This window comes from Coregonus lavaretus (genome assembly GCF_964263955.1).
Source record: "Coregonus lavaretus genome assembly, chromosome: 23".
Classification (NCBI taxonomy): domain Eukaryota; kingdom Metazoa; phylum Chordata; class Actinopteri; order Salmoniformes; family Salmonidae; genus Coregonus; species Coregonus lavaretus.
This window is the reverse complement of record NC_140010.1, coordinates 2,733,924-2,759,048: the sequence shown is the minus strand read 5'-3', so window position 1 is coordinate 2,759,048 and position 25,125 is coordinate 2,733,924. Positions and strand designations below refer to the sequence as shown.

Below are 25,125 nucleotides of genomic sequence, written 5' to 3'. Positions count from 1 at the left end.
AGATTTGCCACCAATGCTCCTTATAGGACACATCACTGCACTCTGAACTCCTCTGTAAACTGGTCATCTCTCTCGGTCGCAAGACCCACTGGTTGATGCTTATTTACAAAACCCTCTTAGGCCTCACTGCCCCCTATCTGAGATACCTACTGCAGCCCTCATCCTCCACATAGGACACCCGTTCTGCCAGTCACATTCTGTTAAAAGGTCCCCAAAGCACACACATCCCTGGGTCGCTCCTCTTTTCAGTTTGCTGCAGCTAGCGACTGGAACGAGCTACAAAAACCACTCAAACTGGAAAGTTTTATCTCCGTCTCTTCATTCAAAGACTCAATCATGGACACTCTTACTGACAGTTGTGGCTGCTTCGCATTATGCATTGTTGTCTCTACCTTCTTGCCCTTTGTGCTGTTGTCTTTGCCCAATAATGTTTGTACCATGTCTTGTGCTGCTACCATGTGGTGCTGCTACCATGTTGTGTTGCTACCATGTTGTATTGCTACCATGTTGTTTTCATGTTGGGTTGCTACCTTGCTGTATTGTCGTGTGATCTTCTCTAGAAAACCATTGTTTTAGTATTTTGGGGGTTTACTGCCAGACCTGTGCTCTAGCAGGTCCAGGCTCTGCTGTAGGCCATGTGCTGTGGGTGACAGCAGGCACAGGTCATCTGCGAAGAGCAGGCATTTAACCTCTGAATTGTGGAGACGAACACCAGCGGCTGAGGATTTTTCTAGAATAGTGGCCAATTCGTTGATGTACATATTGAAGAGTGCAGGGCTCAGATTGCAACCCTGGCAAAGCCCCCGCCCCTGGTTAAAGAATTCTGTTATTTTCTTGCCAATTTTGCTGCTGCCAGTATTGCAAGTGATTGCATTGATTTAATTATGTCATATGTTTTACCATCTACATCCCTTTCAATAACTTTGTAGAACAGTCCTGTAAACTTTCTGAATGCACTGTATGATCGGTCGTGTAATGTTTTGGTATAAATCCAATTAGGCTTTTACTCAATACATTGTCCTTATTAAGGAAGTTTAGAACTCTTACATTTAGAAAGAAAAAGCCATATCTCAGACTGCCCATCTTAATCTTGTCTTTTTTTTGGCCAGTCTGAGATATGGCTTTTTCTTCGCAACTCTGCCTAGAAGGTTAGCATCCCGGAGTCGCCTCTTCACTGTTGACGTTGAGACTGGTGTTTTGCGGGTACTATTTAATGAAGCTGCCAGTTGAGGACATGTGAGGCGTCTGTTTCTCAAACTAGACACTCTATTGTATTTGTCCTCTTGCTCAGTTGTGCACCGGGGCCTCCCACTCCTCTTTCTATTCTGGTTAGAGCCAGTTTGCGTTGTTTTGTGAAGGGAGTAGTACACAGCGTTGTACGAGATCTTCAGTTTCTTGGCAATTTCTCGCATGGAATAGCCTTCATTTCTCAGAACAAGAATAGACTGACGCGTTTCAGAAGAAAGTTATTTGTTTCTGGACATTTTGAGCCTGTAATCGAACCTACAATCGCTGATGCTCCAGATACTCAACTAGTCTCAAGAAGGCCAGTTTTATTGCTTCTTTAATCAGCACAACAGTTTTCAGCTGTGCTAACATAATTGCAAAAGGGTTTTCTAATGATCAATTAGCCTTTTAAAATGATAAACTTGGATTAGCAAACACAACGTGCCATTGGAACACAGGACTGATGGTTGCTGATAATGGGCCTCTGTATGCCTATGTAGATATTACATAAAAAATCAGCCTTTTCCAGCTACAATAGCTCAAACTTTTTAACGGTAGTGTATATATATATATATATATATATATATATATATATATATATATATATATATATATATATATTAATATACACATATATATATTTGTGTGCAAAGCTGTCATCAAGGCAAAGGGTGGCTACTTTGAGGAATCTCAAATCTCAAATAATATTTTGATTTGTTTAACACATTTTTGGTTAGTACATGATTCCATATGTGTTATTTCATAGTTCTGATGTCTTCACTATTATTCTACAATGTAGAAAATAGTAAAAAAAATAAAGAAAACCCTTGAATGAGTAGGTGTGTTCAAACTCCTAACTGGTACTGTATATAATGGCACAATCAAGAAAATCAATTACGGGTCAACATTCCAGCATTGATCAACATTTACAACGTCTAATCGCGCCTCTTTGCGAACGAGTGAAATCATGAACAGTGAATGAACGGATTTACCGTGGGCCTGAGACATAAAACAAACTACCCCAGCTTGGAGTCGGCTCAAGTAGGCAAGTAGAGACGCTGCTGACAGTGTGTTTGCGAGATGCCGGACAAAAGGCCATTTAAAAAAAACGTCCCGCGAGTCCTGCCGTGTCTACAGACATTCCCCCAAACAAACAGAAACCGACTCTCGGAGAGTGAGTGTACAACTGGCAAATAGTCGCTTATAGATATGTCAATCAGTCAGGTGGTTAGCTGCCGGCAGATACTTATATTGCAATAACGTTGAAGGGCTCTGGCTAGTATTACTTAGCCAGCTAGAATAAAGTAAGACGTTAAATAGAGCCTACTTCAGCAGGAGCAAAAAATTGGCTACTAAGTTCTCATAATAACGTTGCTTTACAGTAGGCTACTGAAACAGACAGTGATCAGGCGCTCAGTGTTGAGGCTGAGGGAGGCTGCAATGTATGCAGGAGGAAGCAGAGGAGACAGAGAGAGAGAGAGAGAGAGAGAGAGAGAGAGAGTTTAGTAGAGTGGTTCCCAAACTTTGGGTCGGGGCCCCATGTGGGGTCCCCTGAGAACCTGTGCTAATCTTATCAAACAAGTTATGAACTTAAGATAAGATATGTTTCATGATGAACACCTACACATGGCCTATCCTCCCTATAGGCCTATGCCTACATTAAAATGAGGGCTGGGAATTGCCAGGGACCTCACGATATGATGTTATCACGATACTTACAGTGCCTTCAGAAAGTATTCACACCCCTTGACTTTTTCCACTTTTTGTTTTGTTACAAAGTGGGATTAAAATTGATTTAATTGTACTTTTTCCCCCCAAATCTACACAAAATACTCTGTAATGTCAGAGTAGAAGAAAATGTTGAACAATTGTAGAATAAAAAAAACTTTGTAGAAACACTTTTTGGCAGCAATTACAGCTGTGAGTCTTTCTGGGTAAATCTCTAAGAGCTTTCCACATTCTGCAACATTTGCCCATTATTCTTTTCAAAATTCTTCAAGCTCTGTCGAATTGGTTGTTGATCATTGCTAGACAACCATTTTCAGGTCTTGCCATAGATTTTCAAGCAGATTTAAGTCAAAACTGTAACTCGGCCCACTCAAGAACATTCACTGTCTTCTTGGTAAGCAACTCCAGTGTAGATTTGGCTTTGTGTTTTAGGTTATTGTGCTATTGAAAGGTAAATTAATCTCTCAGTGTGAACCAGGTTTTCCTCTAGGATTTGGCCTGTGCTAAACTCTATTCCGTTTATTTTTACCCTAAAAATCCTCCACAGTCCTTGCTGATGACAAGCATACCGATAACACTATGCAGCCACCACCATGCTTGAAAATATTAATAGTGGTACTCAGTGGATTTGCCCCAAACATAACGCTTTGTATTCAGGACATAAAGTTAATTTATTTGCCACATTCTTTGCAGTTTAATTTAGTGCCTTATTGCAAACAGGATGCATGTTTTGGAATACTTTTATTCTGTACAGGCTTCCTTCTTTTCACTCTGTCATTTAGGTTAGTATTGTGGAGTAACTACAATGCTGTTGATCCACCCTCAGTTTTCTCCTATCACAACCATTAAACTCTGTAACTGTTTTAAAGTCACCACTGGTCTCATGGTGAAATCCCTGAGCAGTTTCCTTCCTCTCTGGCAACTGAGTTAGGAAGGATGCCTGTATCTTTGTAGTGACTGGGTGTATTGATACATCATCATAAGTGTAATTAATAACTTCACAATGCTCAAAGGGATATTCAATGTCTTTATTTTTTATTTTTTACCCATCTACCAATAGGTGGGTAAAACCTCCCTGGTCTTTGTGGTTGAATCTGTGTTTGAAATTCACTGTTCGACTGAGGGACCTTACAGATAATTGTATGTGTGAGGTACAGAGATGAGGTAGTCATTCAAAAATCATGTTAAGCACATTTTACTCCTGAACTTATTTAGGCTTGCCATAACAAAGGGGTTGAATACTTATTGACTCATTGACATTTCAGCTTTTCATTTTTAATTAACGTGGAAACATTTATAAAAACATAATTCCACTTTGACATTATGGAGTATTGTGTGTAGACCAATGACACAACATCTGAATTTAATCCATTTTTTATTCAGGTTGTAACACAACAAAATGTGGAAAAAGTCAAAAGGTGTAAATACTTTCTGAAGGCACTGTAACATTACAATTGTATAGCTAATAGCCTATGTGTTTGTACTGTAGATGGACTGCGGTGAATTAACCTTTTGCAGTCAAGGTGATAATGGCTGGGATCATTTTTGCTTGTTTTTGCTGTTCTCCAGCATTTTAAAGTGTTTTAAATGTATAGAAATGCAGAAAATGAGCTTCAACTTTCACCCCCCCCCCCCCAAACCCTGGTTACGGCCCATCATGTTTATTTTTGTTAATGTTTTTAACTGTAATGAATCTATGTTAACAGTGAGTTAGACTGTTTGGTCTAGACAACGGCCCCCTCCTGCAGTTATTAACCTAGTTCTCTACTCTCGGTTAACTAGAATCAATATATACCCTAGTTTTCATTGATGTAGACAGACACCTCAGGCCAGTCGTTTGTTTTTGTGCTCCAAGTATAAAGGCACAATATATACACATTAGACATTATTTGGCATTGCATGAAAGTGCTGCAGTAATAGCAACAAAAAAAAAAAGTGCAAAAAACACGCACACACACACACACACTCACATACTTCCTGGAAATGTATGTGAGTTTAGTTTTGGATTATGACCACTTCCTCCAGTGTGAGTCTCAGTGAGGGGCTGGCGTATATATCTGAGTTCAACACACTTTACTGAGATTTGAGAGTGAGATAGGTTAGTGTGTGTTTGTATGTCAGGTAAAACAGCTGCATCTGTACACCAGTAACAATGCATTAAAACCCACCAAAATCAAAAGCCAAGCGCTCATCATAACTTTCCTAATCAGTACTTCACATTCATATCTATTGAGTACGCACCAATCACTTATTGCCTCTTCTCCCCCCCCAGGTGATGGACACTCTTTCCAAACTCTCCTACTCCACGGTCGCTCAACAGGCAGGAATCAAGTACGTCTCACTTATATTTTCCCAAACCCAAATGAAGTGTGACACTGGTCTCAATGATGTTGTGTGTGCAGTCATCACTTTAGCTGTTTTGTTTTACCAACATTACATTTAATTGATGATGATGTGTAATATCGGGAATGATTCCCTTTCTTTTTTTTTGACAGGCCCTTTCCAACAGAGGAGAGTCTGAAAGACGAGGATATTTACAGTCATCTGAAGGACCTGATGGAGTAAGTCTGTTGATCTCTCCAAATGAACATTGTGTTTAATCTATTAAATATATATCCCATTGATATAAAAGGCACGTGCATATTTTACCTGTATTTGTAGCTGTGTATATAAAACAACCAGTCTTATCATTGGTATTGATAGAGCATACCTATTATACGGAGCACACTTGGCACGTCCTCACCCGGGGTTTGGTGCTTTGGTAAAAGCTGGGCCCAGTTTTCTAGTTTAATGTCACAGGAAGCAGAGTATGAATAATTAGTAGGGTTCTTATCATTCTTATCTCATTGCAGGATTTGACTAAAAAAAAAAGCCCAGAATTCTGACAACATTAATTAAATCAAATCCAATTTTATTGGTCACATACACGTGTTCAGCAGATGTTATTGTGGGTGGAGCGAAATGGTTGTGTTACTAGCTCCGACAGTGCATTAATATTTAATAAGTACTATCTAATAATTTCACAACGTGTATCCACTGGGAGTCCATCGGCCGTCGGTGCACGGCCGGGGGACATCTGGGTTACGGCCTCTGCCAGTTCATGGGACAACAGGGGAATGTCCATTTCATCCCTCTGTGCCAGAGAGACCTTAGGGAGTTCTGCAAACAAAACCTGAGCACACATAGGATCACACAGTTCTGCCTTATACAACTCAGTATAAAACTCCACAGTCCGCTCCCGCATCTCCCCCACCACAGAGGTCACCCGCCCTTCCGACAGCCGTAGACAATGCATACCCTTGGCTTCACTGCTCTGTCTTTCCTAACCAAAGAAGAAGGAGCTGGGAGCATCCATCTCCTTGAGCATGGAGAACCTAGCTCTTACAAGTGCTCCCTTTGCTTTAACCTGGAAAAAACTGCCCAGGTCCCTACGTAGTTCAGCTAGATTAGCCTGGAGGCCTACATTGCCTTGCCCCACCAGCTCTACCTCCATCTCACTAATACTACGCTCGATTTCCCCCAATACTCTCCTAGCCTCTGAGGATGACAGAGCTGTATACTGTTGGCAGAAAAGCCGAATTTTGACTTTTCCCACATCCCACCATTGACTCAGAGACTCATACTCCTCTCTTCGCTGCCCCCACCTTTCCCAAAAAGTCTGGAAACTTGAGCAAAAGGTGGCATCTTGGAAGAGCTTTACATTAAACTTGGTGTGGTGAAGCCATCGCGCACACCACACCGTTCATACCCCAGAGAGAGAAGAGAAAACTTGGAGAAGAGTCCCCTAAGTAAGCTGGTCCTGGGGCTCTGTTCACAAACACAAACAGACCCCACAGAGCCCCAGGACAACAACAACAACAACAACAACAACAACACAATTAGACCCAACCAAATCATGAGAAAAAAAAAAGAGAATTACTTGACACATTGGAAAGAACTAACAAAAAAACAGAGCAAACTAGAATGCTATTTGGCCCTAAACAGAGAGTACACAGTGGCAGAATACCTGACCACTGTGACTGACCCAAACTTAAGGAAAGCTTTGACTATGTACAGACTCAGTGAGCATAGCCTTGCTATTGAGAAAGGCCGCCGTAGGCAGACCTGGCTCTCAAGAGAAGACAGGCTATGTGCACACTGCCCACAAAATGAGGTGGAAACTGAGCTGCACTTCCTAACCTCCTGCCAAATGTATGACCATATTAGAGACACATATTTCCCTCAGATTACAGCGATCCACAAAGAATTCGAAAACAAACCCAATTTTGATAACTCCCTTATCTACTGGGTGAAAAACCACAGTGTGCCATCACAGCTGCAATATTTGTGACCTGTTGCCACAAGAAAAGGGCAACCAGTGAAGAACAAACACCATTGTAAATACAACCCATATTTATATTTATTTATTTTCCCATTTGTACTTTAACTATTTGCACATTGTTACAACACTGTATATATACATAATATGACATTTGAAATGTCTTTATTCTTTTGGAACTTCTGAGTGTAATGTTTATTGTTTATTTCACTTTTGTTTACTATCTACTTCACTTGCTTTGGCAATGTTAACATATGTTTCCCATGCCAATAAAGCCCTTAAATTGAAATTGAAATTTAATTGAGAGAGAGAGAGAGAGAGAGAGAGAGAGAGAGAGCGAGAGAGAGACAGAGACAGAGACAGAGACAGAGACAGAGACAGAGAGACAGAGACAGAGACAGAGACAGGGTACAGATGATATGATGATATGATTAGACTTGAGATTGATCCCACCTAGCAGGCTAGACATACTGCATAGTGTATATGTCTGCCTGTGAAACAGCACCCCCCTGTGGAAAGCCATGACAAAGCACCTGGGCCGATGTTTGGATTGAGGCAGTTCCTTCACCCACCCTCTCTTTAGCTTTACCCTGGCCTAATCTCAAACTGTGCGTGTGCGGGCATGTTTGTGTGTGTGTGTGGGCGTGTTTGTGTGTGTGTGTGGGCGTGTTGTGTGTGTGTGTGTGGGCGTGTTTGTGTGTGTGTGTGGGCGTGTTTGTGTGCGTGTGCGGGCGTGTTTGTGTGTGTGTGTGTGGGCGTGTTTGTGTGCGTGTGCGGGCGTGTTTGTGTGTGTGTGTGTGGGCGTGTTTGTGTGTGTGTGTGGGCGTGTTTGTGTGTGTGTGTGGGCGTGTTTGTGTGTGTGTGTGGGCGTGTTTGTGTGTGTGTGTGTGGGCGTGTTTGTGTGCGTGTGTGGGCGTGTTTGTGTGTGTGTGTGGGCGTGTTTGTGTGTGTGTGTGGGCGTGTTTGTGTGTGTGTGTGGGCGTGTTTGTGTGTGTGTGCGGGCGTGTTTGTGTGTGTTTGTTTGTCAGTGAGAACGTTCTAGAGGATGAGGAGGAGCTGTATGCTCCAGTGTACGGGATGGATGACACTGATGAAGGAGGAGAGATCTACGAAGACCTGATGAGGACAGAACAGCACCCTACACTGGTACACACACACACACACACACACACACACACACACATACATACACACACACACTCACTCACTCACTCACTCACTCACTCACTCACTCACTCACTCACTCACTCACTCACTCACTCACTCACTCACTCACTCACTCACTCACTCACTCACTCACCACACACACACATACATACACACACACGAACACACACACACGATAATGTTACTGAAATATATTTTGTAACAGACCGTGTTTGTGTGCCCCTAAAGAAATTGTGACCAAATGTTTACTAGACATGTTCTTCCCTACAGAAGCAGGCTGAGCAGAATGTGAGAAGCTGCTGCCTCTCAGAGATCAAACAAACAGAGGAGAGATACACAGAGACCCTGGAGTCTATAGAGAAGGTACGAGTTAAACAGAGACCCTGGTGTCTATAGAGAAGGTCAGAGTTATACACAGAGACCCTGGAATCTATAGAGAAGGTACGAGTTAAACAGAGACCTTGGTGTCTATAGAGAAGGTCAGAGTTATACACAGAGACCCTGGAGTCTATAGAGAAGGTCAGAGTTATACACAGAGACCCTGGAGTCTATAGAGAAGGTATGAGTTATACACAGAGACCCTGGAGTCTATAGAGAAGGTCAGAGTTATACACAGAGACCCTGGAGTCTATAGAGAAGGTACGAGTTAAACAGAGACCTTGGTGTCTATAGAGAAGGTCAGAGTTATACACAGAGACCCTGGAGTCTATAGAGAAGGTCAGAGTTATACACAGAGACACTGGAGTCTATAGAGAAGGTCAGAGTTATACACAGAGACCCTGGAGTCTATAGAGAAGGTCAGAGTTACACAGAGACCCTGGAGTCTATAGAGAAGGTCAGAGTTATACACAGAGAACCTGGAGTCTATAGAGAAGGTACGACTTAAACAGAGACCTTGGTGTCTATAGAGAAGGTCAGAGTTATACACAGAGACCCTGGAGTCTATAGAGAAGGTCAGAGTTACACAGAGACCCTGGAGTCTATAGAGAAGGTCAGAGTTATACACAGAGACACTGGAGTCTATAGAGAAGGTCAGAGTTATACACAGAGACCCTGGAGTCTATAGAGAAGATACGAGTTAAACAGAGACCTTGGTGTCTATAGAGAAGGTCAGAGTTATACACAGATACCTTGGTGTCTATATAGAAGGTCAGAGTTATACACAGAGACCATGGAGTCTATAGAGAAGATCAGAGTTACACAGAGACCCTGGAGTCTATAGAGAAGGTCAGAGTTACACAGCGACCCTGGAGTCTATAGAGAAGGTCAGAGTTATACACAGAGACACTGGAGTCTATAGAGAAGGTCAGAGTTATACACAGAGACCCTGGAGTCTATAGAGAAGGTCAGAGTTACACAGAGACCCTGGAGTCTATAGAGAAGGTCAGAGTTATACACAGAGACCCTGGAGTCTATAGAGAAGGTCAGAGTTATACACAGAGACACTGGAGTCTATAGAGAAGGTCAGAGTTATACACAGAGACCCTGGAGTATATAGAGAAGTTCAGAGTTACACAGAGACCCTGGAGTCTATAGAGAAGGTCAGAGTTATACACAGAGACCCTGGAGTCTATAGAAAAGGTCAGAGTTATACACAGAGACACTGGAGTCTATAGAGAAGGTCAGAGTTATACACAGAGACCCTGGAGTCTATAGAAAAGGTCAGAGATACACAGAGACCCTGGAGTCTATAGAGAAGGTACGACTTAAACAGAGACCTTGGTGTCTATAGAGAAGGTCAGAGTTACACAGAGACCTTGATGTCTATAGAGAAGGTCAGAGTTACACAGCGACCCTGGAGTCTATAGAGAAGGTCAGAGTTATACACAGAGACACTGGAGTCTATAGAGAAAGTCAGAGTTATACATAGAGACCCTGGATTCTATAGAGAAGGTCAGAGTTACACAGCGACCCTGGAGTCTATAGAGAAGGTCAGAGTTACACAGAGACCCTGGAGTCTATAGAGAAGGTCAGAGTTACACAGAGACCCTGGATTCTATAGAGAAGGTCAGAGTTACACAGAGACCTTGGAGTCTATAGAGAAGGTCATAGTTACACAGAGACCTTGGAGTCTATAGAGAAGGTCAGAGTTATACATAGAGACCCTGGAGTCTATAGAGAAGGTCAGAGTTACACAGAGACCCTGGAGTCTATAGAGAAGGTCAGAGTTACACAGAGACCCTGGAGTCTATAGAGAAGGTCAGAGTTATACACAGAGACACTGGAGTCTATAGAGAAGGTCAGAGTTACACAGAGACCCTGGAGTCTATAGAGAAGGTCAGAGTTATACACAGAGACACTGGAGTCTATAGAGAAGGTCAGAGTTATACACAGAGAACCTGGAGTCTATAGAGAAGGTCAGAGTTACACAGAGACCCTGGAGTCTATAGATAAGGTCAGAGTTATACACAGAGATCCTGGTCTATAGAGAAGGTCAGTTACACAGATACCCTGGAGTCTATAGAGAAGGTCAGAGTTATACACAGAGACGCTACTGAGCTTACGTAGAGATGCTATGCAGACTGCAGTAAAGCTGCTACCCTAGAGATGCCATGCAGACTGCAGTATTTGTGGTTTGCAGTCACGACCTGACCAGGAAACTCCTGGTCCTATATAAGACTGATACAATCTGAGATGAAGTGATAAAGTAATGTTCTAACTGTGTTCTAACTTTTTTTTTTCCCCCTGCAGTACTTCCTGAATCCACTGAAGAAATTTGTCTCTGCGGCAGAAATCGACAAGGTCTTCGTCAACATTCCAGTAAGAAACAGCCAAACTCTTATACTCTCATCCAATGCGTCTTTTTACGGGAAGTAGACTTGAGTTAGAGACTAGTTCTGAACGTGTTGTAATGTACAACATCTGATCTCGCTCTGTGTTCGTAGGACCTGGTGAAAGTCCATAAGAATCTGATGCTGGAGGTGCAAGACTCCATTGTCAACAAGAACGCCTTAAACCTCTACCAGATCTTCATCGCCTACAAGGACAGGTAGGCCTTTGTCATTTAACAAGTTCTCTAATAGTGTTTACATACACAGAAATTAAACAATACATAGCCTACTGCAATATATATATATATATATATATATATATATATATATATATATATATATATATATATATATTGCAGTAGGCTATGTATATATATATAATATGCCATTTAGCAGACACTTTTTATCCAAATATCTAAAATACAAGTTAGTCAGAAGAATCTAGATCAGAATCTAGACTGGCTGGTACTGAAATTCACAGTTTGGTGTCATATACTTTCCTTCTTCATTGCAGGTTACTCATTTATGGAATCTACTGCAGCAACGTTGAGATATCCATCGCGGTGTTGGACTTCATCTGTAAGGAGAAAGAGGACGTTCGACTAAAGCTAGAGGTGAGACTCAGCTGTTCCGATACAGTCGATGGGGAAGACAACGCGCCGGTGAATTAGAACACTCTGTTGATAATGATTGAATAGGATCTCTGTGGTGAATAATCTGAGTACTAGCCTCAGCATGACCAAACAGTGAAGTGATGTTGTCTAGGAACCTCTTTTGTCCTGTTAATGTAATACTTAAATATCCTCATTCATTTTTGATGAAATGTGTTGTTTTTTTTGGTCCCAGGAATGTTCTAAAAGAGCCAACAATGGGAAGTTCACTCTGAGAGATCTACTGGTGGTTCCCATGCAGAGAGTCCTGAAGTACCATCTCCTACTACAGGTATGTTAACCACGGATATTGTACAGTAGATACTACAGGTATGTTAACCACGGATATTGTACAGTAGATACTACAGGTATGTTAACCACGGATATTGTACAGTAGATACTCTCACAACCTGGCTGTGACGAGGCTGTGTTACACATGTCCACTGGGGGGCGACAGCCTCCACGTCTTTTCTCTTTCTCTCCACCTTCATACTTCCCCGTCTCTAAGGAGGAGGAGAGAGGAGAAGAGGGAGGAGAGGAGGGAGGATATTTGTTTATTTGGATCCCCGTTATTTGTTGTTGTTGTTGTTGTTGTTGTTGTTGTTGTTGTTTAGAGAGGGAGAGGGGTTGCTTTCAGCAGTCTCTTTTAGAAAGGCGGAGAACTAAAGCTCAGATTTCAAAGGAACTGGACCTTTGAGTCTTGGCAGGGCAGGACTAACTCCAGTGTGCTGAACTGCATGTTAAGTGTATTTAGCAGGCAGACACAGTGATATCCAAGCCGGAACAGTGGGATGAGTTCAAGTTCAAGTTCATCAAGTTCACACAGTGATATCCAAGCAGACACAGTGATATCCAAGCAGACACAGTGATATCCAAGCAGACACAGTGATATCCAAGCAGACACAGTGATATCCAAGCAGACACAGTGATATCCAAGCAGACACAGTTGGATAAGTTCAAGTTCAGCTTCATCAAGTTTACACAGTGATATCCAAGCAGACACAGTGATATCCAAGCAGACACAGTGAAATCCAAGCATACACAGTGATATCCAAGCAGACACAGTGATATCCAAGCAGACACAGTGAAATCCAAGCATACACAGTGAAATCCAAGCAGACACAGTGATATCCAAGCAGACACAGTGATATCCAAGCAGACACAGTGATATCCAAGCAGACACAGTGATATCCAAGCAGACACAGTGATATCCAAGCAGACACAGTGATATCCAAGCAGACACAGTGATATCCAAGCAGACACAGTGATATCCAAGCAGACACAGTGATATCCAAGCAGACACAGTGATATCCAAGCAGACACAGTGATATCCAAGCATACACAGTGAAATCCAAGCAGACACAGTGATATCCAAGCAGACACAGTGATATCCAAGCAGACACAGTGATATCCAAGCAGACACAGTGATATCCAAGTCTGACATTTTATGTCTTGACACTGAGGGCCACAAATCAGTCCATTGCAGATAAAGTAAAACTGTGGATTCACTCCGAATGTTTCCTCTTTTTGATGGCTTGGTTCTCTTTACTGTAAAATGACCGGGTGACAGCTTGGTTTCATTTTCATGCTGTTATAACATCAATATTATTTTGTTGCGTAGTCCCCTGTAGGCAAACGTCACAGCAAAAGGACTGTCCTGTAGTTAAAATCCAGGCTAACTGTGTGTTAATCTAAACCTAATCTTAATCTAAACAATCTGAAGCTCAGCCTGTGTGTGATTTTATCACTCATGATTTCCCTGTTGTCTCTGTCTGTTAGGAGCTGGTCAAACACACTCCCGACGCAGCCGACAAGAACAACCTGAAGATGGCTCTGGATGCCATGAAGGTAATCAGCTAGAGACTCTCTCTCTCTTTTTCTCTCACTAAACAGCAATCAGAGAATAGACACTAAACATTGTACTGTTTGTTCGTTGACCAGGACCTGGCACAGTATGTCAATGAGGTGAAGAGAGACAAAGAGACTCTGAGGGAGATCGACCAGTATCAACGGTCCATCGAGAACCTGGTAACACAAATCATCATGATTAGACACATCAATTCGTTTCCATTGTTGTCCAAAGTGCAATGCGCTCCCAGAAACATTAACACAGTAGTCCTCCTAACCCACACTGAACATGATCTCACTGATATCATATTAACCACCTCCCGCCCATTACCCCCCCTACCATGACCTCCCCTTACCCCCCTACCATCACCTCCCATTACCTCCCCTTACCCCCCTACCATCACCTCCCATTACCTCCCCTTACCCCCCTACCATTACCTCCCCTTACCCCCCTACCATTACCTCCCCTTACCCCCCTACCATCACCTCCCATTACCTCCCCTTACCCCCCTACCATTACCTCCCATTACCTCCCCTTACCCCCCTACCATTACCTCCCATTACCTCCCCTTACCCCCCTACCATTACCTCCCCTTACCCCCCTACCATCACCTCCCATTACCTCCCCTTACCCCCCTACCATTACCTCCCATTACCTCCCCTTACCTCCCCTTACCCCCCTCCCATTACCTCCCCTTACCCCCTTATCCCCCTCCCATTACCTCCCCTTACCCCCCTACCATGACCTCCCCTTACCCCCTCCCATGACCTCCCCTTACCCCCTCCCATTACCTCCCCTTACCCCCCTACCATCACCTCCCATTACCTCCCCTTACCCCCTTACCCCCTTACCCCCCTACCATTACCTCCCCTTACCCCCCTCCCATTACCTCCCCTTACCCCCCTACCATTACCTCCCCTTACCCCCTTATCCCCCTCCCATTACCTCCCCTTACCCACTCCCATTACCTCCCCTTATCCCCCTCCCATTACCTCCCCTTACCCCCTCCCATTACCTCCCCTTACCCCCCTACCATTACCTCCCCTTACCCCCTTATCCCCCTCCCATTACCTCCCCTTACCCCCTTATCCCCCTCCCATTACCTCCCCTTACCCCCTCCCATTACCTCCCCTTATCCCCCTCCCATTACCTCCCCTTACCCCCTCCCATTACCTCCCCTTACCCCCCTACCATTACCTCCCCTTACCCCCCTACCATTACCTCCCCTTATCCCCCTCCCATTACCTCCCCTTACCCCCTCCCATTACCTCCCCTTACCCCCCTACCATTACCTCCCCTTACCCCCTTCCCATTACCTCCCCTTACCTCCCCTTACCCCCCTCCCATTACCTCCCCTTACCCCCTTACCCCCCTCCCATTACCTCCCCTTACCCCCTTATCCCCCTCCCATTACCTCCCCTCCCTGAAGAACCAGCCCCTGGTGAACTATGGACGGCCCAAGGGGGACGGAGAGGTCCGCATGGTGTCTAACGTTGACAAGAGGAAACAAGACAGGTGAGATGGGATAAGAATGGCAGACTGACTACAGGCTTGTTTCCCAGACCCACTGACTACAGGCTTGTTTCCCAGACCCACTGACTACAGGCTGGTTTCCCAGACCCACTGACTACAGGCTGGTTTCCCAGACCCACTGACTACAGGCTGGTTTCCCAGACCCACTGACTACAGGCTGGTTTCCCAGACCCACTGACTACAGGCTGGTTTCCCAGACCCAGTGAAACAAATGGCCAACCCTGGTTGGTGCTATTGCAGCCGATAGATTGTTAATTGTTAACAGGAGAAGGACTAGCATGTGTGGCTTTCTCTGTCTTCATTATATGGACAGCATGTCAAACAAAGTAGGAACTTATTTCTGTGTAATATGAACAGAATACACACTGTAAATGAACTTGTATGAACTTGTTTTGGGCGCAGACATATCTTCCTGTTTGACGTGGCTGTGATCGTCTGCAAGAGACGAGGAGACAACTATGAGATGAAGGATGTGATCGACCTCAACTACTTTAAGATCACCAACAACCCCACCCAGGATGGAGAGAGCAAGAAGGTCAGTCCACTACCACCAGGGCCAGTCAGCCAGGGCCAGTCAGCCAGGGCCAGTCAGCCAGGGCCAGTCAGTAAGGGCCAGTCAGTAAGGGCCAGTCAGCCAAGGCCAGTCAGCCAAGGCCAGTCAGCCAGGGCCAGTCAGCCAGGGCCAGTCAGCCAAGGCCAGTCAGCCAGGGCCAGTCAGCCAAGGCCAGTCAGCCAGGGCCAGTCAGCCAGGGCCAGTCAGCCAAGGCCAGTCAGTAAGGGCCAGTCAGCCAAGGCCAGTCAGCCAAGGCCAGTCAGCCAGGGCCAGTCAGCCAGGGCCAGTCAGCCAAGGCCAGTCAGCCAAGGCCAGTCAGCCAAGGCCAGTCAGCCAGGGCCAGTCAGCCAGGGCCAGTCAGCCAAGGCCAGTCAGTAAGGGCCAGTCAGTAAGGGCCAGTCAGCCAAGGCCAGTCAGCCAAGGCCAGTCAGCCAGGGCCAGTCAGCCAGGGCCAGTCAGCCAAGGCCAGTCAGCCAGGGCCAGTCAGCCAGGGCCAGTCAGCCAAGGCCAGTCAGCCAGGGCCAGTCAGCCAGGGCCAGTCAGCCAGGGCCAGTCAGCCAGGGCCAGTCAGCCAGGGCCAGTCAGTAAGGGCCAGTCAGTAAGGGCCAGTCAGCCAAGGCCAGTCAGCCAGGGCCAGTCAGCCAAGGCCAGTCAGCCAGGGCCAGTCAGCCAGGGCCAGTCAGCCAAGGCCAGTCAGCCAAGGCCAGTCAGCCAGGGCCAGTCAGCCAGGGCCAGTCAGCCAGGGCCAGTCAGCCAGGGCCAGTCAGCCAGGGCCAGTCCGCCAGGGCCAGTCAGCCAGGGCCAGTCAGTAAGGGCCAGTCAGCCAGGGCCAGTCAGCCAGGGCCAGTCAGCCAAGGCCAGTCCGCCAGGGCCAGTCAGCCAGGGCCAGTCAGTAAGGGCCAGTCAGCCAAGGCCAGTCCGCCAGGGCCAGTCAGCCAGGGCCAGTCAGCCAGGGCCAGTCAGCCAGGGCCAGTCAGCCAGGGCCAGTCAGCCAGGGCCAGTCAGTAAGGGCCAGTTCGCCAGGGCCAGTCAGCCAGGGCCAGTCCGCCAGGGCCATGCACAAACCTTTGGAGGGGCATGTGCTCAAAGTGAAAAAAGCCCCCCCCCCAAAAAAAAAGTTTGCATTCATAATTCCCTACAGTTCAAGGGAAAATAGGGGAGGGCTATCAGCTGATCATAGCGAATGTAGATTATGTAAATCAGCCAACTACTTAGCTAGCTAACTGTTAGCTATGCTGTTGTAACAATTGAGCTACTCTTTACCTGTGATTTGGAGTTTGTTCTGCTGCTAACATCTACATTGTAGGCCTACTAAAAAACAGTCAAATTGAAGCCTTCCCTGACCCTGACCATGAGAGACGACATACAACTAAAAAAGTAGCCAGTGTGCCCACTACTCATACTACCGCTAGGCGCTGGTAGCTTCCGCTGCTTTAGCTATAGAGAGAGCAGTTGCCAAAGATGTTAATGATGTTGATATAGGATGTTAGTATAGGATGATAATATCAGGGGGATGTTAATATAGGATATTAATACAGGGGGATGTTAATATAGGATGTTAATATAGGGGGATGTTAATATAGGATATTAATACAGGGGGATGTTAATATAGGATGATAATATAGGGGGATGTTAATATAGGATATTAATACAGGGGGATGTTAATATATGATGTTAATATAGGGGGATGTTAATATAGGATATTAATATAGGGGGATGTTAATATAGGATATTAATACAGGGGGATGTTAATATAGGATGATAATATAGGGGGATGTTAATATAGGATATTAATACAGGGGGATGTTAATATAGGATGTTAATATAGGGGGATGTTAATATAGGATATTAATATAGGGGGATGTTAATATAGGATATTAATACAGGGGGATGTTAATATAGGATGTTAATATAGGGGGATGTTAATATAGGATATTAATACAGGGGGATGTTAATATAGGATGATAATATAGGGGGATGTTAATATAGGATATTAATACAGGGGGATGTTAATATAGGATGTTAATATAGGGGGATGTTAATATAGGATATTAATACAGGGGGATGTTAATATAGGATGATAATATAGGGGGATGTTAATATAGGATATTAATACAGGGGGATGTTAATATAGGATGTTAATATAGGGGGATGTTAATATAGGATATTAATACAGGGGGATGTTAATATAGGATGTTAATATAGGGGGATGTTAATATAGGATATTAATACAGGGGGATGTTAATATAGGATGATAATATCAGGGGGATGTTAATATAGGATATTAATACAGGGGGATGTTAATATAGGATGTTAATATAGGGGGATGTTAATATAGGATATTAATACAGGGGGATGTTAATATAGGATGATAATATAGGGGGATGTTAATATAGGATATTAATACAGGGGGATCAATCAATCAATCAATTTTATTTTATATAGCCCTTCTTACATCAGCTAATATCTCGAAGTGCTGTACAGAAACCCAGCCTAAAACCCCAAACAGCTAGTAATGCAGGTGTAGAAGCACGGTGGCTAGGAAAAACTCCCTAGAAAGGCGAAAACCTAGGAAGAAACCTAGAGAGGAACCAGGCTATGAGGGGTGGCCAGTCCTCTTCTGGCTGTGCCGGGTGAAGATTATAACAGAACCATGCCAAGATGTTCAAAAATGTTCATAAGTGACAAGGATGTTAGTATAGGATGATAATATCAGGGATGTTAATATAGGATATTAATACAGGGGGATGTTAGTATAGGATGATAATATCAGGGATGTTAATATAGGATATTAATACAGGGGGGTGTTAATATAGGATGATAATATAGGGGGATGTTAATATAGGATGTTAATATAGGATGTTAATATAGGGGATGTTAATATAGGGGGATGTTAATACAGGGGGATGTTAATATAGGATTTTAATATAGGGGGATGTTAATATAGGATCTTAATATAGGATGTTAATATAGGGGGATGTTAATATAGGGGGATGTTAATATAGTGGGATGTTAATATAGGGGGATGTTAATACAGGGGGATGTTAATATAGGATTTTAATATAGGGGGATGTTAATATAGGATCTTAATATAGGATGTTAATATAGGGGATGTTAATATATGAGTTTAATATAGGGTGTGTTAATATAGGGGATGTTAATATAGGATGTTAATATAGGATGTTGATATAGGGGGATTAATATAGGGGGATGTTAATATAGGGTGTTAATATAGGGGGATGTTAATATAGGGGGATGTTAATATAGGAGGATGTTAATATAGGAGGATGTTAATATAGTAGGATGTTCATATAGGATGTTCATATAGGATGTTAATATAGGAGGATGTTAATATAGTAGGATGTTAATATAGGGGGATGTTAATATAGGGGGATGTTAATATAGGATGTTAATATAGGAGGATGTTAATATAGTAGGATGTTAATATAGGAGGATGTTAATATAGGATGTTAATATAGGAGGATGTTAATATAGTAGAAAGTTAATATAGGATGTTAATATAGTATGATGTTAATATAGGATGTTAATATAGGAGGATGTTAATATAGTAGGATGTTAATATAGGATGTTAATATAGTAGGATGTTAATATAGTAGGATGTTAATATAGGAGGATGTTAATATAGGATGTTAACATAGGGGATGTTAAGATAGGGGGATGTTAATATAGGATGTTAATATAGGATGTTAATATAGGAGGATGTTAATATATGATGTTAATATAGGGGATGTTAATATAGGATGTTAATATAGTAGGATGTTAATACAGGAGGATGTTAATATAGGATGTTAATATAGGGGATGTTAATATAGGATGTTAATATAGGGGGATGTTAATATAGGAGGATGTTAATATAGGATGTTAATATAGTAGGATGTTAATATCGGGGGATGTTAATATAGGGGGATGTTAATATAGGAGGATGTTAATATAGGATGTTAATATAGTAGGATGTTAATATAGGGGGATGTTAATATAGGGGGATGTTAATATAGGATGTTAATATAGGGGGATGTTAATATAGGATGTTAATATAGTAGGATGTTAATATAGGATGTTAATATAGTAGTATGTTAATATGGGATGTTAATATAGGATGTTAATATAGGGGATGTTAAGATAGGGGGATGTTAATATAGGATGTTAATATAGTAGGATGTTAATATAGGATGTTAATATAGGATGTTAATATAGGGGGATGTTAATATAAGGGGATGTTAATATAGGATGTTAGTATAGGAGGATGTTAATATAGGATGTTAATATAGGATGTTAATATAGGGGGATGTTAATATAGGGTGTTAATATAGCTGGATGTTGCAAACAGGATGCATGTTTTGGAAAAATGTTTTCCTGTACAGGCTTCCTTCTTTTGACTCTGTCAATTAGGTTAGTATTGTGGAGTAACTACAATGTTGTCGATCCATCCTCAGTTTTCTCCTGTCACAGCCATTAAACTCTGTAACTGTTTTAATGTCACCATTGACCTCATGGTGAAATCCCTGAGCGGTTTCCTTCCTCTCCGGCAACTGAGTTAGGAAGGACGCCTGTATCTTTGTAGTGACTGGGTGAATTGATACACCATCCAAAGTGTAATTAATAATTTCACCATGCTCAAAGGGATATTCAATGTCTTTAGTTTTTTTACCCATCTACCAATAGGTGCCCTTCTTTGCGATGCATTGGAAAACCTCCCTGGTCTTTGTGGTTGAATCAGTGTTTTTGAAAGTCACTGCTTGACTGCGGGACCTTACAGATAATTGTATGTGTAATTGTATGTGATTTTACCTCCCGAGTGGCGCAGTGGTTTAAGGCACTGCATCGCAGTACTAGCTGTGCCACTAGAGATCCTGGTTCGAATCCAGGCTCTGTCGTAGCCGGCCGCGACCGGGAGACCCATGGGGCGGCGCACAATTGGCCCAGCGTCGTCCAGGGTAGGGGAGCGTCTGCTAAATGACTAAAATGTAAATTTAGGTTTTTAGGTTTTATTTATTCGCACCAAAGAAAGGAAGTTAAAGGCAAAACAGTACAGATTAAACAATGGTAAAAACAGTGTGCAGGTGAAGTTGGAAGCCCAAAAGGGCTGATATGAAAACCACACCACAAACATACACTACCGTTCAAAAGTTTGGGGTCACTTAGAAATGTACTTGTTTTCGAAAGAAAAGCAATTATTTTGTCCATTAATATAACATCAAATTGATCAGGAATACAGTGTAGATGTTGTTAATTTTGTAAATGGCTATTGTAGCTGGAAACGGCTGATTTGTTATGGAATATCTACATAGGCGTACAGAGGCCCATTATCAGCAACCATCAGTCCTGTGTTCCAATGGCACATTGTGTTTGCTAATCCAAGTTTATCATTTTACAAGGCTAATTGATCATTAGAAAACCCTTTTGCAATTATGTTAGCACAGCTGAAAACTGTTGTGCTGATTAAAGAAGCAATAAAACTGGCCTTCTTGAGACTAGTTGAGTATCTGGAGCATCAGAAATTGTGGGTTCGATTACAGGCTCAAAATGGCCAGAAACAAATAACTTTCTTCTGAAACGCATCATTCTATTCTTGTTCTGAGAAATGAAGGCTATTCCATGCGAGAAATTTCCAAGAAACTGAAGATCTCGTACAACGCTGTGTACTACTCCCTTCACGGAACAACGCAAACTGGCTCTAACCAGAATAGAAAGAGGAGTGGGAGGCCCCGGTGCACAACTGAGCAAGAGGACAAATACATTAGAGTGTCTAGTTTGAGAAACAGACGCCTCACAGGTCCTCAACTGGCAGCTTCATTAAATAGTACCCACAAAACACCAGTCTCAACGTCAACAGTGAAAAGGCGACTCCGGGATGCTGACCTTCTAGGCAGAGTTGCAAAGAAAAAGCCATATCTCAGACTGGCCAATAAAAAGAAAAGATTAAGATGGGCAAAATAACATACACTGGACAGAGGAAGATTGGAAAAAAGTGTTATGGAGAACATTTGTGAGACGCAGACCAGGAGGGCTTGATGCCATCTGTCAAGCATGGTGGAGGCAATGTGATGGTCTGGGGGTGCTTTGGTGGTGGTAAAGTGGCAGATTTGTACAGGGTAAAAGGGATCTTGAAGAAGGAAGGCTATCACTCCATTTTGCAACGTCATGCCATACCAATTTCCTCCTACAACAGGACAATGACCCAAAGCACAGCTCCAAACTATGCAATAACTATTTAGGGAAGAAGCAGTCAGCTGGTATTCTGTCTATAATGGAGTGGCCAGCACAGTCACTGGATCTCAACCCTATTGAGCTGTTGTGTTAGCAGCTTGAACGTATGGTACGTAAGAAGGCCCATCAAGCCAATCCAATTTGTGGGAGGTGCTTCAGGAAGCATGGGGTGAAATCTCTTCAGATTACCTCAACAAATTGACAACTAGAATGCCCAAGGTCTGCAAGGCTGTAATTGCTGCAAATGGAGGATTCTTTGACGAAAGCAAAGTTTGAAGGACACAATTATTATTTCTATTAAAAATCATTATTTCTAACCTTATCAATGACTACATTTCCTATGCATTTTGCTATATTTCCTATTCAAACTCATTTCATGTATGTTTTCATGAAAAACAAGGACATTTCTAAGTGACCCCAAACTTTTGAACAGTAGTGTAAGTACAAAAAAAGTTTGTTCAATCAGTTAAAAAAGCATATTAATTACAATTGTACATGATATACTCAGTATAAAACAAAAACCATGTTTGATTATGTTTGTGTGTGAGTGTGTGAGAGTTAGGCTACATGGAGGGGATTATTGGGTAGTTTGGTTCATCAGGCTGACCCCCAGTCTTCATGGAGGGGATTACTGGGTAGTTTGGTTCATCAGGCTGACTCCCAGTCGTCATGGAGGGGATTACTGGGTAGTTTGGTTCATCAGGCTGACCCCCAGTCTCCATGGAGGGGATTATTGGGTAGTTTGGTTCATCAGGCTGACTCCCAGTCTCCATGGAGGGGATTATTGGGTAGTTTGGTTCATCAGGCTGACTCCCAGTCGTCATGGAGGGGATTACTGGGTAGTTTGGTTCATCAGGCTGACTCCCAGTCTTCATGGAGGGGATTACTGGGTAGTTTGGTTCATCAGGCTGACCACCAGTCTTCATGGAGGGGATTATTGGGTAGTTTGATTCATCAGGCTGACCACCAGTCTTCATGGAGGGGATTATTGGGTAGTTTGGTTCATCAGGCTGACCCCCAGTCTTCATGGAGGGGATTATTGGGTAGTTTTGTTCATTAGGCTGACCTCCAGTCTTCGCTTTAAGTTATTGAGAGATGATAAGGTTTTGGCAATGTGAAGATAATAATTCCAAAGTATGGTACCTCTGTATCTGATAGAAATTGACTATTGGTCACATACACATATTTAGCAGATGTTATTGCGGGTGTAGTGAAATGCTTGTGTTCCTAGACAACAGTGCAGTAGTATCTAACAATTCACAACAATACACACAAATCTAAAAGTAAAAGAATGGAATTAAGAAATATATAAATATTAGATAGAGCAATATCGGAGTGGCATTGACTAAAATACAGTAGAATAGAATACAGTATATACGTATGAGATGAGTAAAGCAGTATGTAAATATATTTAAAGTCACTAGTATTCCATTATTAAAGTGGCCAGTGATTCCATGTCTATGTATATAGGGCAGCAGCCTCTAAGGTGCAGGGTTGAGTAATCGGGTGGAAGCCGGCTAGTGATGGCTATTTAACAGTCTGATGGCCTTGAGATAGAAGCTGTTTTTCAGTCTCTCAGTCCCAGCTTTGATGCACCTGTACTGACCTCGCCTTCTGGATGATAGCGGGGTGAACAGGCCGTGGCTCGGGTGGTTGATGTCCTTGATGATCTTTTTGGCCTTCCTGTGACATAAGGTGCTGTAGGTGTCCTGGAGGGCGGGATGTTTTCCCCCTGTAATGCGTTGGGCAGACTGCACCACCCTCTTGAGAGCCCTGCGGTTGCGGGTGGTGCAGTTGCCATACCAGGCGGTGATACAGCCCGACAGGGTGCTCTCAATTGTGCATCTGTAAAAGTTTGTCAGGGTTTTAGGTGCCAAGCCACATTTCTTCAGCCTACTGAGCCTTGTTCACCACACTGTCTGCGTGGGTGGACCATTTCAGATTGTCAGTGATGTGTACGCCGAGGAACTTGAAGCTTTCCACCTTCTCCACTGCGGTCCCGTCGATGTGGATAGGGGGGTGCACCCTCTGCTGTTTCCTGAAGTCCACAATCACATCCTTTGTTTTGTTGATGTTGAGTGAGAGGTTATTTTCCTGGCACCACACTCCCAGAGCCCTCACCTCCTCCCTGTAGGCGGTCTCGTCATTGTTGGTAATCAAGCCTACTACTGTTGTGTCGTCTGCAAACTTGATGATTGAGTTGGAGGCGTGCTTGGCCACGCAGTCATGGGTGAACAGGGAGTACAGGAGGGGGCTGAGCACACACTTTTGTGGGGCCACAGTGTTGAGGATCAGCAAAGTGGAGGTGTTGTGTCCTACCTTCACCACCTGGGGGCGGCCCGTCAGGAAGTCCAGGACCCAGTTGCACAGGGCGGGGTTCAGATCCAGGGCCCCGAGCTTAATGATGAGCTTGGAGGGTGCAGTAGTGTTGAATGCTGAGCTATAGTCAATGAACAGCATTCTTACATAGGTATTCCTCTTGTCCAGATGGGATAGGGCAGTGTGCAGTGTGATGGCGATTGCAATTGTATCGTCTGTGAATCTATTGGGGCGGTAAACAAATTGAAGTGGGTCTAGGGTGTCAGGGAAGGTAAGGTAGAGGTGATATGTTCCTTAACTAGCCTCTCAAAGCACTTCATGCTGACAGAGGTGAGTGCTACGGGGCGGTAGTCATTTAGTTCAGTTACCTTTGCTTTCTTGGGTACAGGAACAATGGTGGACATCTTGAAGCAAGTGGGGACAGCAGACTGGGATAGGGAGAGATTGAATATGTCCGTAAACACACCAGCCAGCTGGTCTGCGCATGCTCTGAGGACGTGGCTAGGGATGCCGTCTGGGCCGGCAGCCTTGCGAGGGTTAACATGCTTAAATGTCTTACTCACGTCGGCCACGGAGAAGGAGAGGCCACAGTCCTTGGTAGCGGTCTTGGCGACGTGGCTGGTTTTCCATTTGTAGTCCGTGATTGTCTGTAGACCCTGCCACAGACTGTACGTCTCGTGTCTGAGCCATTGAATTGCGACTCCACTTTGTCTCTGTACTGATGTTTTTCCTGTTTGATTGAATACTTATTGACTCAAGACATTTCAGCTTTCCCATTTTTT

The 25,125-nt window shown here is 43.5% G+C and overlaps 1 protein-coding gene across 1 annotated transcript in view; it reads left to right on the top strand.

Moving 5' to 3' along the window:
• Positions 1-25,125, top strand: part of vav3b (vav 3 guanine nucleotide exchange factor b) — a gene marked incomplete at both ends in the record, with an annotated part of 90,784 nt that overhangs the window by 44,217 nt on the left and 21,442 nt on the right. The window contains 12 exons of the mRNA XM_084139392.1: positions 5,228-5,286; positions 5,451-5,516; positions 8,302-8,419; positions 8,711-8,803; positions 11,132-11,200; positions 11,326-11,429; positions 11,726-11,825; positions 12,058-12,153; positions 13,641-13,709; positions 13,803-13,889; positions 15,140-15,225; positions 15,646-15,858. Coding sequence (XP_083995518.1) covers positions 5,228-5,286; positions 5,451-5,516; positions 8,302-8,419; positions 8,711-8,803; positions 11,132-11,200; positions 11,326-11,429; positions 11,726-11,825; positions 12,058-12,153; positions 13,641-13,709; positions 13,803-13,889; positions 15,140-15,225; positions 15,646-15,858 — 1,160 coding nt within the window. The remainder of the gene's footprint in view (positions 1-5,227; positions 5,287-5,450; positions 5,517-8,301; positions 8,420-8,710; positions 8,804-11,131; positions 11,201-11,325; positions 11,430-11,725; positions 11,826-12,057; positions 12,154-13,640; positions 13,710-13,802; positions 13,890-15,139; positions 15,226-15,645; positions 15,859-25,125) is intronic.